At 45.2% G+C, this 16,165-nt stretch overlaps 2 protein-coding genes and 1 long non-coding RNA gene across 7 annotated transcripts in view; 1 reads left to right on the top strand and 2 right to left on the bottom strand.

Annotated features, from left to right (window-relative positions):
- Positions 1 to 10,308, bottom strand: part of RhoGEF64C (Rho guanine nucleotide exchange factor at 64C) — a 30,626-nt gene extending 20,318 nt beyond the window's left edge. For 4 of the 5 annotated variants that reach the window (XM_033467157.2, XM_033467156.2, XM_033467158.2 and 1 more), the window contains exon 1: positions 3,848 to 4,407. Coding sequence is in view for 1 of the 5 variants with exons in the window: in XM_033467159.2 (XP_033323050.2) it covers positions 3,848 to 3,868 (21 nt within the window). In the remaining 4 variants the exon portion in view is untranslated. Of the gene's footprint in view, positions 1 to 3,847; positions 4,408 to 8,563 lie in introns of those variants that run through there. The other variant, XM_076523913.1, reaches the window with a different exon arrangement.
- LOC143259892 (uncharacterized) lies at positions 4,623 to 8,894 on the top strand. The gene is made up of 2 exons (XR_013033932.1): positions 4,623 to 6,168; positions 6,249 to 8,894. It is a non-coding gene; the product is annotated as an uncharacterized LOC143259892 (long non-coding RNA).
- Positions 10,309 to 10,463: 155 nt separating the features above from the next.
- Positions 10,464 to 15,768, bottom strand: LOC117218624 (polyubiquitin-A). The gene is made up of 2 exons (XM_033467162.2): positions 15,628 to 15,768; positions 10,464 to 15,197 (listed from the first exon to the last, which is right to left on the bottom strand). Exon 2 carries the CDS (start codon positions 15,185 to 15,187, stop codon positions 10,733 to 10,735), a length of 4,455 nt encoding a protein of 1,484 aa, XP_033323053.2. The 5' UTR covers positions 15,188 to 15,197; positions 15,628 to 15,768; the 3' UTR covers positions 10,464 to 10,732.
- Positions 15,769 to 16,165: the final 397 nt, after the last annotated feature.

Below are 16,165 nucleotides of genomic sequence, written 5' to 3'. Positions count from 1 at the left end.
AACTTTGAAAACTTTCATTTTATACTTCGTGAAATGCGAAGAAGAAATTAGCAGCTTCCGCGAGCGGTACGCGCGCGATGAATAACTCTTCTGTGCTCGTAACGCGAGCAACCCGTTTCGTCTTCGACGTTTTAGCCGCCAGTGACGCCGGTCCGAAGAAACCTCTTTTTTTTTCTTTTTCATCGACGTTTTATCGCACGGTCGCTAATTCAATTTGCTTTCGCGAATCGGTATTAGGAACGTTTCCATCCGTTAACCGTTAACTCGAACGCGTCGATCCCGGCGGATTTTCGTGTTCCCTCCGTGTTCGGCCTCTCGAAACGCGGGAAAGAGCATGGATGCACTCTCGCCAGAATTCGAATCTTCTTCCCACTGGGTTTACTTTCTACGAAAACAATCGGAGGAAATTTTACCGCGATGCTTTCACGATTGTTCCCTGTTCTCATAGTTCTGGATTTCAGATGCCATTGAGTTACCGCGCCGACGCCGACGTCGACGTCGACGTCGACGTCGACGTCGCGACGACGCGACCGTGTCCCGCAGCAAGGTAACGGCAAAGGTTACAGCGTCGCGCGCGTTTCCGCGTAAAGGCAATTATCGCGTACGCATCTGCTTCTGCTCCATTCGAGGCATTCTTGCGAGAAACCTCGGTCCCGCGGTGCCTGCGCAAATCCATGTCCATGTATATCGTACTCGTAAGCGCGCGCGCGCGCGCGCGTACGGAACGAACGCTTTCTTCGGGAACGTAAAAGCGAGCAAGGTATCGCAATTGTATCGAGCCGTTTGCTCGACTAATATCGAATGGTAGCATTTAAACAGCTCCTAGACCGCGTCGCGGATGTTCTTCTATTTATCGGCCGCAGCGTCTAACGTTTCGTAAGTCTATCCCCCGCGATTTTTCGCTGGAACCGTATTTCCCCTAGTCTCCTGTTTCTGCGGTCGAGTACGAGAAGACACAGGGAACGAGGATGACGCAATCGGCGATCGCTCATCTTGAATTTTAGCTTCTCCATCCGATCCGATCCGATTCGATTCGATTCGATTCGGAAGACGCGAAGAGAGAAGTTCGGTGCAAGAACTACGGTAATGTCTCCCTTACCGTCGTTCGTTCGAGCCTTTCGGTTTGTCTTTATAGTTACGAATTGTGTCAACAACTATAAAAGTAAGCTGCAAGGCTCGAATAATCGTATCTCCTCTTCCCTAATTGCCCATTTTTCTGGACAATCCGAACGTCGGTAAGGGAGACATTGCTGTATTTTCACAGCCGGTACAAAATAAACGTCGCGGCGAATGGAGTCTGTCGAGGGGGCGGATTCGCGGAGAGATAATCGCGCGCGATAAACTTTGGAAGTTTCTCTATCTCGGTCGGTCTCGATGGACCAATGTACGCGCAACGAATCAGCGTTTACACCCTCGCTGTCGCGGATAGCGACCGCTGCAACGATAGATACATAGAGTTTCGTGCGCGTTCCGGACGAATTTCCAGTTACGAAGTAAACGCGGTAAGAACAGCCGACAACGAACGATTCACGGCCAGCGTCGTCGACGATTTTCCTTAGAATGCAACGAAACCTATGTATTTATATTCTCTACCATCGCGTGTATCGAAACAATGGGAGACGCCGGTTTATTCGATAATAAACTGCAGCATTTAAAACGGTCGTTTGAAAACAAGCGACTCGCGGATCCGCGATTACGTAAACTCGATTCGAACGATTTGGAAACGCTGTTTATGTAACGAACCGCCGGTAAACGGAGTCTGAAACGCCGACGCGAAAAACGTTTAATTCGACCAAAGAAATAATATAGCAGAACCAGCGAGTTAACCAAAAGCAACACGCTTTCCTTTCGCTCGACGCTCCTTTCGAGCGATAAAACGTTCCGATCCGATAAATAGGGAAAGATTATTAGCGCGAGCTCCTTCGCGACCACGGACACGCCGTGTCCACGATTTCTATTCGACTCGGACAACCACGACAAAGTAGTATCGCGCGAGAAGGCGGCAACCAAATTTGAAAGGACGATCCCCGGTAGTCTCCGCGTCGTAACCCGGAATCGTGTACACCGTGTAGGCCTCGCCGAGAATTTATTCCTATCACGAATACCGACGACGGAGGTCAATCCACTTGAAGACGGAAAAGTCGGGATGGGATGCTCGCTCGAACTGGACTTACCGGATACTTTAGCATCGGAGTCAAAGACTCCGGTTCTCGCTTCGGAGAGAGATATTCGGATGGAAGCCGATATTCCGCGTCTATTCCATCGTCGCGCCGAAGAACGGAGAACAAAAATCGAACCGATCCCAACGCGCCATGGGAAACAGCTGTCGAACGAGAGCGACCCCTCTAACCGTTGCTCGCGACCCTTGACAAATCTTGAATACAAATCGAAAGACAATGTTTTTACTCGTTCGTGTCGGCGAACGAAACGATGACGCCAGAGATTCGAGCATCGACGACATTCCTAAGGATCGGGCGTCGTCGAATCGACTCGTAGAAGAAACCTTTCCGTTCAAATTTTCAACGAAGCGTTTCCAACGTTGCGCGCGAGTTTGCCATTGTCGCGGATAAAGTACGCTAGGCTTCCATCGTCGCGTATCCCGAGACCCGCTTGGAAATGGTGAAAGACGTGTCCGACGTCCGATTGAAAATTCTTCGCTGTCCCCGTTAATCGTTCGTCGTTAATTCCAACGCCGATTCTCACGCTGCACACCAACTTTTGTTTATGCACCGTAATTTCTTTCAACCCGTTAACCCCTTATTCCTTTTACGATTACCGGATCGACGCGTTTACCGGAACTAGAATGCGCGTTTATTTGAAAAACCAAGGAACGATGTACCGGTTGCTCCGATACTCGCGGAACAATGAACGAACAAAGTTTCTAATCCGACGCGAAATACGGTACACCGCCGTGTTCCAATCGTTCGAAATATTATAATACCGGGAAAGTCCCGGTCTGTACCGGTCAAAATATTCCACGGTACAGTCTTTGATCCATGAAATTGCTTCGAAGTCGTGGTACCGTATCTCGCACGAAATACCAGAAGATACCGGCGAAACAACTGGTGGCCGCGTTTCTCCGCGTCAAAGGAATGCATACGAAATGACCGACATAATACGATTCTTCACCCTTGAACGGTAAAGCTTGAAATCCTCGAGATACGCGACCGATTTTTCGAAATTGTACGACATACGACGCTGGCGGCGATAATTATTATTATCATCGCCGTAGCTGATATTGTCGCGTTCGATAACGACATAGGAAATAAATGCTAAAAACCCAGAGTCGAGTATTCGACGTTGGATCGCCGTCGATATTTACCATCGATGATTATCCGCGGCGGATAGGCGACGGAGGAAGAACTTTTTAGACGGTTCTCGGACGTACGAGCGATTTAAAGGTCAACGGTCCACGGAGCCGTTCGCTCGGTAAGTCGATTAAGAAACGCGTGCGAATCGACTCTGAAACCGGATCGAATTTTAAAAGGCTTCGGCAAGATTTCTCCAGCGGGCGAACGCGAAGTAAAATCCACGTTTTCCGAAAGACGGGGATCCGGATCGTTTTCTAATTCGTTCTCTCCGGCTTGGACGCGAAACCGGTGTGAACACCGTCGATCGCGCTGGAACGGAGCGCTATTTAAAGACGCAGGCTATTTAAAGATGTCGAACCGATAAAGGAAATCGGTTCTCGTTCGGTCGAGAGAGACATCGGTTCGCGCGGCATGCACGGTCGCGCCCCGGGTCTGCCGACCAGTTCGCGTTCGCGACCGCGACCGCGACCGCGATCGCGATCGCGATCGTAGGGACAAAACGGAAACGCGGTCGCAGGAAGGAGTCGCTAACTTACCACGGCTGCCATCCGATCCATTCGCAGTTCACGATCGTATCCAGAATGTCATGGCACAACGACGAAACAATCGCGCACTGGCGAACCGATCGAGAAATCACCTTGCGACGACACCGAACAACATCACTGGGGCAGCCGTTCGCGCACTCGCTCCTCGATTCGATTTGGACATTCGCGTGTCTCACTTTCGCGACTCGGTGCCGATTTTCACAGGTGTGCTTCCTCCGCGGGCGCGGGCGCGGATCACGGGACCACCGCGCGCAGTGGTAGTGGTAATGGTAGTGGTAGTGGTAGTGGTAGTGGTAGCGGTAGCGGTAGCGGTAGTGGGAGCGAAGCGGATCGGTCGGAACGGCTCGAAATAGGTCGAAAATCGGTTGAAATCGGTCGGATCGAGGCGATCGAAAACGAACGGGTATCGGCGGGGGAGAGAGAGAGAAAGAGAAAGAGAGAGAGAGAGAGAGAGAGAGAGAGAGAGAGAGAGAGAGAGAGGGAAAGGCGAGCTCGAGACGGAGGCGAGAGGAAGAACGACCGAATCGAACCGAACGCGCCGAACGTCGCCGGCCAAGTGAGAGGCTAGCGGCACTACCGACCAGGCGACGTGACGTCAGACTGCCTCCTCTCTTTTTGCCATTCCACAGCGAGCGCCGCGAGAAAGGTGCCTATACAACTCGGTATCCCCTTCTCTTATGTCCTTGTTTGCGAGGAGCACCGAAGAGACCTTAAAGGATACCTCGCGGTGCTGCCAGCGAATATTTTCATCGAAATTCTTTGCCCAATCTACCTTCGGAGCTGCTCGAAGCTCTCGCGGCCACCCACCCGTCCGCGGGGCCCGAGACGAGAAATGCGAAACGCGAAACGCGAAACGCGAAACGCGAAATGCGAAATGCGAAATGGTGCTACGCGACGAACAATCGGGGTAACGGCACGCCAACGGGAACCGGACGGGATCCGTACTCGATCTTTTTCCTATCGACCACGACCGAGATTCGAATTGGCTCGCTTAAATGGACCGTGGACGAAGTATATACATACGTATGTACGTACACGCGTATTTCGAAAGGTTACCAAACGACGCTTCGGTCGAAGATCGCGGCCGCGTATCGAGCAGGAGAGGAGCCGATAAAAGGGCGCGAAGATTTCTTCGACGAAGCCGCGTCGCGGTTTATCGCGTATCGTAGAAAACGGTAAACTGGCCAAGGTAATGGTATATTTCCGAATCGTTTTCACCTGTAAAAGCGTGTTCGATTATCTAGATGTTAGGTAATAACGATCGCGCGAGAGATACCTTCTGGCGCTACGAACGTTCGGCCCGGCTCCGGAGCGATCCGATTTTTCGTGAAAAGATCCGGCCATGTCACCCGTTATATAAAAGCATGCGCGTTCGTCGAGCACGGCACAAAGCGAAGAGCGAGCACTTTCACGCGGAGACCGCGTTAGTAAATATCATGGCCATATTTTCTACGCGTTTGTCTTTATCCCGCGCACCGGTCGCCGAAGCACACGCCTATGCTCCGTCTTCTTCGCGATAATCGAGCGTGGGTCATTACGCGTTCTTGTCGCCCCCTTTGTTCGCCGTTTCTCGAACGAGACCGGAGAAACCGCGCGGCGGTCTCCGATTTTCCATCCTAATCCTTTCCATTCCTCGAGCCACGTTCTCGTCGTTCTCTCGCCGCCGTTTTACTGGTTCGATTATCGCGCGGTCGATCGCGCGAATATCGAGTACCGTTGCCTTTTCGACGAAATTTATTTTCCAGAACGCGCGCGCGCGCGGGAAAGACCGAAGAAAATTTGTCAGGCTCGATCGTTTCTATCGCGGGGACTCGGCGAAACTTTTGCGAATTTTCCAGTGTTCGTAAGAGCGTAACGTTCCTCGAATTGTACAGCTTCGCTTCGTACGTATTCCCGATCGCCCCAGCCACGAAACTATCGCAAACTGCGGAAGCAAGCCGGGTTTACGATCGCGGCTTTTTCTTCGACTTTATTGCATGGCATCCGAGTCTCGGTCAGTGGACTTGAGTCATTGGAAGAAGAGGAGGAAGCCTGTCAAGGAGAACGAGAAAATTCTCTCCGCGCATCCTCGATGGTACTTTTTATTTTCGAGCTACTGGCACACCGCGTACACCCCCTCGAACCGCCTATCGAATGCATTCACAGAACTCCTATCCTTCCTTCCTTCCGTTCTCGATAGTACGTCGTTCACGGGCCGTAACGATTATTCCACGTCCCGTATAACTCCGCGAGTTAAACAGAAATTTTTAGAGTCGAATCACCGATGTCCGTCGTCCTCGCATCGCAACATCTCCAAATGCGGCAATGGCCAGGTAACAGCGGCGGAACGATGTGGGCGTGCAACACCGAATTTTAATTCTCCGCTAACCGAATACCCATATTTACGTTACAGTAAATTCATCGTCGGTCCACCTTCTCTACCCCCACCGTAACGGGTACACCGATCGCGAGCAACCACGGTTACCATCGAGGCGGATCGCAGCGAATTCTAAAAGAATTTTCATCGACGACGGACGAGAAACAAAACAGTTTTCGATACAGAAAAATTCCATCCGCGAGAAGAATGCCAGCTGTGTCCCCTCGAACCGCCTGCTGCAACCGTATCGAAGCTACGCGCTCGAGCACCTGTCGATTTTTCGCTCGATGCGTTCGTCGTTCGGTGTATGCGACACGACGGTGTACGGCCTCCCGGTGCAAAACACGATCGAAAGACGAGCACCCGTGTGGAAACACTAGCGGCGATTTAAACGGCGGAGATAGGAGAGGAATAGGTTGAGCACGAATGCATAGAAAAGTCGTCGACTGACGCGCGACCGTAGTCCATGATCTTGAGCGGCATTATTAACTCGTGGGAGTCCTTCGCATAATTAACGCCGCGAAAGAATGCGAAAGAATGAACGGTGAAAGAGAAGACTTCGAACCCGAGAAAAATGGAGTTGCTCGCGGGAAAAGGACGGAGGCGCCCCTGATAACAATGAGGGGGGAAAGAGACGGAAAGAGCGGCGCGAAGAAAAAAGAACGAGGAGAAAGAATACAAATATGGGATACGGCCACGGAATACGAGCGACATAATTCATGGATTTCTCCATAATAATTAGCGTTTTCACTGATCTTGGCTATAGCTTAAAATTCCTTCCTCGAGCTACACGCGCGTTCACTCTTTCCTCGCGAGTTATACGTTGCACCTGCGCTAAACCAAAGACACGAAAATAATATTAAGAACAGAGACTCGCGGTGTGGACGCGACAAATTATTTTCGCAGCAACGCCGCGAACCGTCGTAAATATTGTAATAACGAAAATTGAAAGTGTAAAAAACTCGTTGGTCGATACGCTGTTCGCGCTTCCGCATTGAATAACGTAGGAACAAAGGCCGCGTGGAATAGGTTGCGAAGCTTCAATGAATAACTATGAATGAAATTCAATGTACTTTCGAGTACAAAGCTTCGCAGACATGTGCGCGTACACGTATTATCGAAAGGATCTTAGCCCCGCGCGAATTTCATTAAAATGAAAATGTGTTGCGTAGCACTTTCTCCCGTTGAAGAAAGAAACGTGCAAACGAAGCGAAAATATCTCTCAACATTCGGCAGCTTGTTCGTTCTGTAAACGAACGCGACTATTTGCTCGCGTTTCTCCACCTCGACGAGGCGATAGTTTCTCGAACGAATAATAATTGTTTTACGTACAACCGTTCTTCGACGACCGATTCGTTCAAATTCCGAATAATTTCGCATTCGCGATAACGGTATCTACGATATCGAGAATTTCTACGAAACCACGAAACTGTGCAAACGTAAATATCATATACGAAATACATATGTCAAATGTATTTATTCCACGCGTCGATCAATTCGAGAGAGACCCGATGCGTGTAAAAGCGTTTTCCGTAACTGTGATCCATATCACGATTGTAGGACGGAGGTGGGTGCAACGCGGATAACGGAATGCCTCAAATACCACCCACGACCGAGATCACTAACATTTCTCGTATGGCCGTTATCCAAGGGTAATTTTCGCAACGTGGGAATCCGCGACCTTTCGTTTCTACGTTCGCGATTAATGCTAACCGAATAGCGGGGAGAACCGCGTTCGGTTCGGCGCGGCGAGACGATTCTTCGCTGAACTTTATACATATGTATTTTCTCCGAAATCGTTTCAGCGTCGAACGCGAACGATCGACGAGCTTTTCCGAATTCTCAACTGGTACACCAGGATCCTAAGCGACTCCCGTGTGTATAATTTTCTAGCAAAGGGGTTACATTTTACATATCTTTCTTACTTTTCGCGCTATTCGAGAATAAAATATAATCGAGAAATATATTAATTATATATTAGTATTATTATAAATATTCGAGAATAAAATATAATATCTATAGAATATAGATTAACGCGTTTTTTGTATTTTTCATTCGAAGTCTATCGAGAGCTCGCGGTACATGTAAATCATTGTATCGATTACGGATTAATACCTGCGCGATATCCGATTTCAATTTATTCTCTTATCCACGGTTCGAACGATACCCGCAGCAATCGGAAGCGTAGGTTCGCTAACGACCTTCTTAGCGAGTTCCTCGAGCCCTTCGAGAAAGGTTCGTTCTCCTAAGGCCTAAGGTTATTATCCGACCGCGTGAATCGCGTGATCAGCGTTGTCTCACAGTCGCGAACCCGGAACTATCTACATATCTTCTATACAATGAGCTTTTACCTTTTTTTTATTTGTCGCTCGTCAAGGCGTCATCGGAGCTGCGTTCGAATTGATCGTCGACTCGCTCGACGAGGAACACCGCGAAACAAGTGAAATTGTAACGCGTTCAACGTTCCAAATAGAAAGTGCCGTCTGGTATGTACGAGAGCTTCGTTATTGCTCCACCCTCCTCGACGAACGCGATGCGTATCTGTGGTACATGGAATTATTGTAAACAAACTCTCGTCGTTCTAATAATTTATCGATATATTCGGCCGTTACGCTACGATTCTACAAAATGTCCACTTTCGAATGAAAACAGCTCGAACCAAATAAATATTCTTACCATCGACCAATTCCAATATTTTCCACGTCTTCGAGATTCGTTCGAATCACGATGGCGGATAAGATTTACGCCTCTTCCAGTCGATCGGTTTCTACCGGTTTACGAGTATGTAAAAATACACCGAGTAATTATTGTATAGTTACACAATGAATATTATCCTGGATCCGCGTTGCAGTTGACATTGATCGGTTGCCGTCAAAAATTCAACGTTAAGCTAAATATACACGCGTGAATCAGCGTTAATTCTCTTTGCGTGTCGATTTTGTAACTTCAAAATATGTACAACACGTGTGTGGCACATATGATCAAATTATACAAATTATAAAAGAGAGCATTCGTTGTCCGAACATACTCGAATAAACTTACGCTTCGGACTGGTGGCGATATCCGTGACGCAACGCCTAAACTTGCAAGCAAACGTATCGACGCGCGATACGATTGTACACGCGACAACCAATGGCGTAATAACGCAGCAAAACACCAGCACTTGTAGCTATTTACCCAGATACGGATTTAACTATAGACTAAATAGGGTATAGCCTAGGCCGGCAGTTTTTCAGGAAAATTCCACTTTAGGTTTTTCTATACATGGTACAAAATAATACGACCTTAAGTAATTTTACAACCAATTATTACGAATTACATTTGAACCGGACTAATCATCTGGTGAGGATCGACACCTTGTTAGCACGCAAAAATATTTAAATAATAAATAATATATGTTTCCATAAAAATGCTAAATTTAGTATTTTAAATGCTTACGATTACCACTCATTCCTCTTACCTTTTCTTTTCATCGCGAGTGCCAAAAATATGTTAGCCTAAGACGACAAAGATCTAAATCTTCCGCAGTTTAAACCTTGGCTGTGATACCCCACAGACGGAGTAGGTATACGAGTAGACTGGACAGCCAATGCATTCGTTATTTCGTCACCCAAAAATGGGACTTCAGAATCACAATTACCATTCCCATGCCGCGCGCGCATCGTTACCGATATTTCAGAGATTCAAGCTTATTAGCGCAAACGTAGCCTATGCCTGTATGCTGCCCAGTCTATTCTGGTATCTCCTCTGTGCTTATAGCACTAACTCGGTAATGACGCGGTACTAACTCGTTACCAGATGGCATTATCAGTCAGTTCCAAAATGAACAATTCGAATCGATCTTCAAAATTTTTATACCAATTGTAGAACATATATTTCCCCTTCCGCTTCAAAACAGTCATAAAAAGATCAGTTCCTTACACTAAACAAGCACAAACGTGAGAAAGACCATTTCAATATCTTTCAATTGTTAAAGGATAAACAATTTTAGAATTCTACCACCTTACAATCAATTATCGCAAAATTAATTAAAAAATTATTGACAAACTTCTACTATCAAACTATATATATATATATATATATATACGCCCAAAATTATTGCTGTGACTGTATTTGACACAGGATACCCACCCACGATTTAACTATCAAAATTTTAACAGCATAAAAGTTTGTATAACATGTGTAAATAAGTAGCAAACATAGACAATTAATAATAAATATGTAAGGAATACGTGAGAAAAGAAATACAAATTGTACGTCTGAATAATTTTAATGAAGAGAAGTGTATTACATTAATCAGTCCTTATATATAACTGGACCAATACACTATACACTCTTCTTGTTACTATATGTATACCAATAAAGAAGTATACGACGATAGCAACTAGTACTAAACAGTACACATATACGAAAATAAAGAAATATAATGACACTATCGATACTATCAATTTTATGAGTCATTCCTGATGGAGACATTGCACCCGTCAATCATTTTGAATGTATAAATTTTTCCGAGCTCATTAACTGGAAACTAAATATCTCTCCTCCAAATATTTATTATCCTTGTTCTGTTTGCAAGACAAATTAATTTCCCAATTAATCAACACGAAATGTCCGTCCATTGATGACACCGAACTTTTAACACCGCCACGGAGGCGCAGTACTAAATGCAACGTAGACTCTTTTTGAATATTATAGTCTGAGAGTGTCCTCCCATCCTCCAATTGCTTGCCAGCAAAGATTAAACGCTGCTGATCGGGAGGAATGCCTTCTTTATCTTGAATCTTGGCCTTTACGTTTTCTATTGTGTCTGCAGCCTCAACCTCCAACGTAATGGTTTTACCCGTGAGAGTTTTCACAAAGATCTGCATCCCACCACGAAGTCGTAAGACCAGGTGAAGCGTGCATTCTTTCTGAATCTTGTAATCTGAAAGAGTCCTCCCATCTTCCAATTGCTTGCCAGCAAAGATTAATCGCTGCTGATCGGGTGGAATGCCTTCTTTATCTTGAATTTTGGCTTTTACGTTTTCTATCGTGTCTGAAGCCTCAACCTCCAAGGTGATGGTTTTTCCAGTGAGAGTTTTCACAAATATTTGCATCCCACCACGAAGTCGTAAGACAAGGTGAAGCGTGCATTCTTTCTGAATCTTGTAATCTGAAAGAGTCCTCCCATCTTCCAATTGCTTGCCAGCAAAGATTAATCGCTGCTGATCGGGAGGAATGCCTTCTTTATCATGTATCTTGGCCTTCACGTTTTCTATCGTGTCCGAATACTCAACCTCCAACGTAATAGTTTTTCCTGTGAGCGTTTTCACAAAGATTTGCATTCCACCGCGAAGTCGCAACACCAGGTGAAGTGTGGATTCTTTCTGGATATTGTAATCTGAGAGTGTCCTCCCATCCTCCAATTGCTTGCCAGCAAAGATTAATCGCTGCTGATCGGGTGGAATACCTTCTTTATCTTGAATCTTGGCCTTTACGTTCTCTATTGTGTCTGCAGCCTCAACCTCTAACGTGATGGTTTTTCCTGTGAGAGTTTTCACAAATATTTGCATTCCACCGCGAAGCCGCAATACCAGGTGAAGTGTGGATTCTTTCTGGATGTTGTAATCTGACAGAGTCCTCCCATCCTCCAATTGCTTGCCAGCAAAGATTAGTCTCTGCTGATCGGGAGGAATGCCTTCTTTATATTGAATTTTGGCCTTTACGTTTTCTACGGTGTCCGAAGTTTCAACCTCCAAGGTAATGGTTTTACCTGTGAGAGTTTTCACAAAGATTTGCATTCCACCGCGAAGACGCAATACCAAGTGAAGTGTGGATTCTTTTTGGATGTTGTAATCTGAGAGAGTTCTCCCATCCTCCAATTGTTTGCCAGCAAAGATTAATCGCTGCTGATCGGGAGGAATGCCTTCTTTATCTTGTATCTTGGCCTTTACATTCTCTATGGTATCCGAAGTCTCAACCTCCAGGGTAATGGTTTTTCCTGTGAGAGTTTTCACAAAGATTTGCATTCCTCCGCGAAGTCGCAATACCAAGTGAAGTGTGGATTCTTTTTGGATGTTATAATCTGAGAGTGTTCTCCCATCCTCCAATTGCTTGCCAGCAAAGATTAATCGCTGCTGATCGGGAGGAATGCCTTCTTTGTCTTGAATCTTGGCTTTTACATTTTCTATTGTGTCTGAAGCTTCAACCTCCAAGGTAATGGTTTTTCCTGTGAGAGTTTTCACAAAGATTTGCATTCCTCCGCGAAGTCGCAATACCAAGTGAAGAGTTGATTCTTTCTGGATGTTGTAATCTGAGAGAGTCCTTCCATCTTCCAATTGCTTGCCAGCAAAGATTAATCGTTGCTGGTCGGGTGGAATGCCTTCTTTATCTTGTATCTTGGCCTTTACGTTCTCTATTGTGTCTGAAGCTTCAACCTCCAAGGTAATGGTTTTGCCTGTGAGGGTTTTCACAAATATTTGCATTCCTCCGCGAAGTCGCAATACCAAGTGAAGAGTTGATTCTTTCTGGATGTTGTAATCTGAGAGTGTCCTTCCATCCTCCAGTTGCTTGCCAGCAAAGATTAATCGTTGCTGGTCGGGTGGAATGCCTTCTTTATCTAGTATCTTGGCCTTTACGTTCTCTATTGTGTCTGAAGCTTCAACCTCCAAGGTAATGGTTTTTCCTGTGAGGGTTTTTACAAATATTTGCATTCCTCCGCGAAGTCGCAACACCAAGTGAAGCGTTGATTCTTTCTGGATGTTGTAATCTGAGAGTGTCCTCCCATCCTCCAATTGCTTGCCAGCAAAGATTAATCGCTGCTGATCGGGAGGAATGCCTTCTTTATCTTGTATCTTGGCCTTTACGTTTTCTATTGTGTCTGAAGCTTCAACCTCCAAGGTAATGGTTTTTCCTGTGAGGGTTTTCACAAAGATTTGCATTCCTCCGCGAAGTCGCAATACCAAGTGAAGCGTTGATTCTTTCTGGATGTTGTAATCTGAGAGTGTCCTCCCATCCTCCAATTGCTTGCCAGCAAAGATTAATCGCTGCTGATCGGGAGGAATGTTTTCTTTATCTTGTATCTTGGCCTTTACGTTTTCTATTGTGTCTGAAGCTTCAACCTCCAAGGTAATGGTTTTTCCTGTGAGGGTTTTCACAAAGATTTGCATTCCTCCGCGAAGTCGCAATACCAAGTGAAGCGTTGATTCTTTCTGGATGTTGTAATCTGAGAGTGTCCTCCCATCCTCCAATTGCTTGCCGGCAAAGATTAATCGCTGCTGATCGGGAGGAATGCCTTCTTTATCTTGTATCTTGGCCTTTACGTTTTCTATTGTGTCTGAAGCTTCAACCTCCAAGGTAATGGTTTTTCCTGTGAGGGTTTTCACAAAGATTTGCATTCCTCCGCGAAGTCGCAATACCAAGTGAAGCGTTGATTCTTTCTGGATGTTGTAATCTGAGAGTGTCCTTCCATCCTCCAGTTGCTTGCCAGCAAAGATTAATCGTTGCTGGTCGGGTGGAATGCCTTCTTTATCTTGTATCTTGGCCTTTACGTTCTCTATTGTGTCTGAAGCTTCAACCTCCAAGGTAATGGTTTTTCCTGTGAGGGTTTTCACAAAGATTTGCATTCCTCCGCGAAGTCGCAATACCAAGTGAAGCGTTGATTCTTTCTGGATGTTGTAATCTGAGAGTGTCCTTCCATCCTCCAGTTGCTTGCCAGCAAAGATTAATCGCTGCTGATCGGGAGGAATGCCTTCTTTATCTTGTATCTTGGCCTTCACGTTTTCTATTGTGTCTGAAGCTTCAACCTCCAAGGTAATGGTTTTTCCTGTGAGGGTTTTCACAAAGATTTGCATTCCTCCGCGAAGTCGCAATACCAAGTGAAGAGTTGATTCTTTCTGAATGTTGTAATCTGAGAGTGTCCTTCCATCCTCCAGTTGCTTGCCAGCAAAGATTAATCGTTGCTGATCGGGAGGAATGCCTTCTTTGTCTTGTATCTTGGCCTTTACGTTTTCTATTGTGTCTGAAGCTTCAACCTCCAAGGTAATGGTTTTTCCTGTGAGGGTTTTCACAAAGATTTGCATTCCTCCGCGAAGTCGCAACACCAAGTGAAGTGTTGATTCTTTCTGGATGTTGTAATCTGAGAGTGTCCTCCCATCCTCCAATTGTTTGCCGGCAAAGATTAGTCTCTGCTGATCGGGCGGAATGCCTTCTTTGTCTTGTATCTTAGCCTTTACGTTTTCTATTGTGTCTGAAGCTTCAACCTCCAAGGTAATGGTTTTGCCTGTGAGGGTTTTCACAAATATTTGCATTCCTCCGCGAAGTCGCAATACCAAGTGAAGAGTTGATTCTTTCTGGATGTTGTAATCTGAGAGTGTCCTTCCATCCTCCAGTTGCTTGCCAGCAAAGATTAATCGTTGCTGGTCGGGTGGAATGCCTTCTTTATCTTGTATCTTGGCCTTTACGTTCTCTATTGTGTCTGACGCTTCAACCTCCAAGGTAATGGTTTTTCCTGTGAGGGTTTTCACAAAGATTTGCATTCCTCCGCGAAGTCGCAATACCAAGTGAAGTGTTGATTCTTTCTGGATGTTGTAATCTGAGAGTGTCCTCCCATCCTCCAATTGCTTGCCGGCAAAGATTAATCGCTGCTGATCGGGAGGAATGTTTTCTTTATCTTGTATCTTGGCCTTTACATTTTCTATTGTGTCTGAAGCTTCAACCTCCAAGGTAATGGTTTTCCCTGTGAGAGTTTTCACAAAGATTTGCATTCCACCGCGAAGTCGCAACACCAGGTGAAGTGTGGATTCTTTCTGGATGTTGTAGTCTGAGAGGGTTCTCCCATCTTCCAATTGTTTGCCAGCAAAGATTAACCGTTGTTGGTCTGGTGGAATTCCTTCTTTCTCTTGAATCTTTGTCTTTACATTTTCTATTGTATCGGAGGCTTCTACCTCCAGGGTGATGGTTTTACCCGTGAGTGTTTTGACAAAGATTTGCATAATTAGAAATCTGTATAACGAAAAGTGAAATGTGTAAGTATATGTCGCTGTAAAAATTGTTAGTGTTAGGTATAAGAATTTGTTTTATTTAAATAAATGCAATATTATATTTCTATGTACGTCACATAAAGCGATTCAAAGTGACGGTGCGCAACAGAATTTCTCAAAGTGTAAAATTTTAATGTGAAATTTAATGGCATCAGCGTCTATTATAGTTGTGTAAAAATCGAATTGTGTATATATATCTGTATCATGAACTGATAAATTTGTTATGCTCAGAAATTTAATACACTGGAAACATTTCGAAACGAACTTATTGATCGTATGACATATCAAAATGGTGGGTAGTTGAAGAAACAATGAATTTTCTTTATTATTGTAGTAGTTACCGTGTAATTATGTTCAAAAAAAGTAAAATCTGTTAAAACTAGTATACTTACATGCGATGAAATAATTTACAAGAATGTATTTACAACGCAAGTTACGCTAAACAGTACAAGAACCAAATGACACAAAATCGTACCAAAGCATACACACACTAATCGCAGAAAGTAATATGTACCAAGTAATGCTGACGTCAATGGCTTCAGGTAAGTTTTCACGCGAAATAGTACGTAATACCTCAATCGCGCTCTGTTAGCGAGAATTGGTGTAGAAATTGCTTTGCTCTGATTGACTGACAATTCAATGCCAAGACAGGATTCAGTGTGGATTGGATGCGCAGTAAAATGGTGGGGATGCTTGCGAAAGCTAAAAGGGGTAGAAATATCGTGCAAAACCTTAGATATTACTGTATGCATCTTGTAGACAGGAAAGATTTCCATGGGTCCGTATTGAAATTGTCAATTTTTTCTTTTCGAATTTTCTTGATTATAAAAAGTTTGAAATATTTTAAAGATACATATAATTTCTTTTCGCACTAATCTGTGTCATGATTTTGTTATGAAAATATGTCCAATGATAGCGGTGCATTCTCAA

This window comes from Megalopta genalis, chromosome 7 (assembly GCF_051020955.1).
Source record: "Megalopta genalis isolate 19385.01 chromosome 7, iyMegGena1_principal, whole genome shotgun sequence".
Classification (NCBI taxonomy): domain Eukaryota; kingdom Metazoa; phylum Arthropoda; class Insecta; order Hymenoptera; family Halictidae; genus Megalopta; species Megalopta genalis.
Note: the sequence above shows the minus strand (reverse complement) of the source record. Positions and strands in the feature narration are given on the sequence as shown.

Coding starts and splice junctions, on each gene's coding strand:
- LOC117218624 (XM_033467162.2), bottom strand. CDS start 15,187: ATGCAAATCTTTGTCAAAACACTCACGGGTAAAACCATCACCCTGGAG.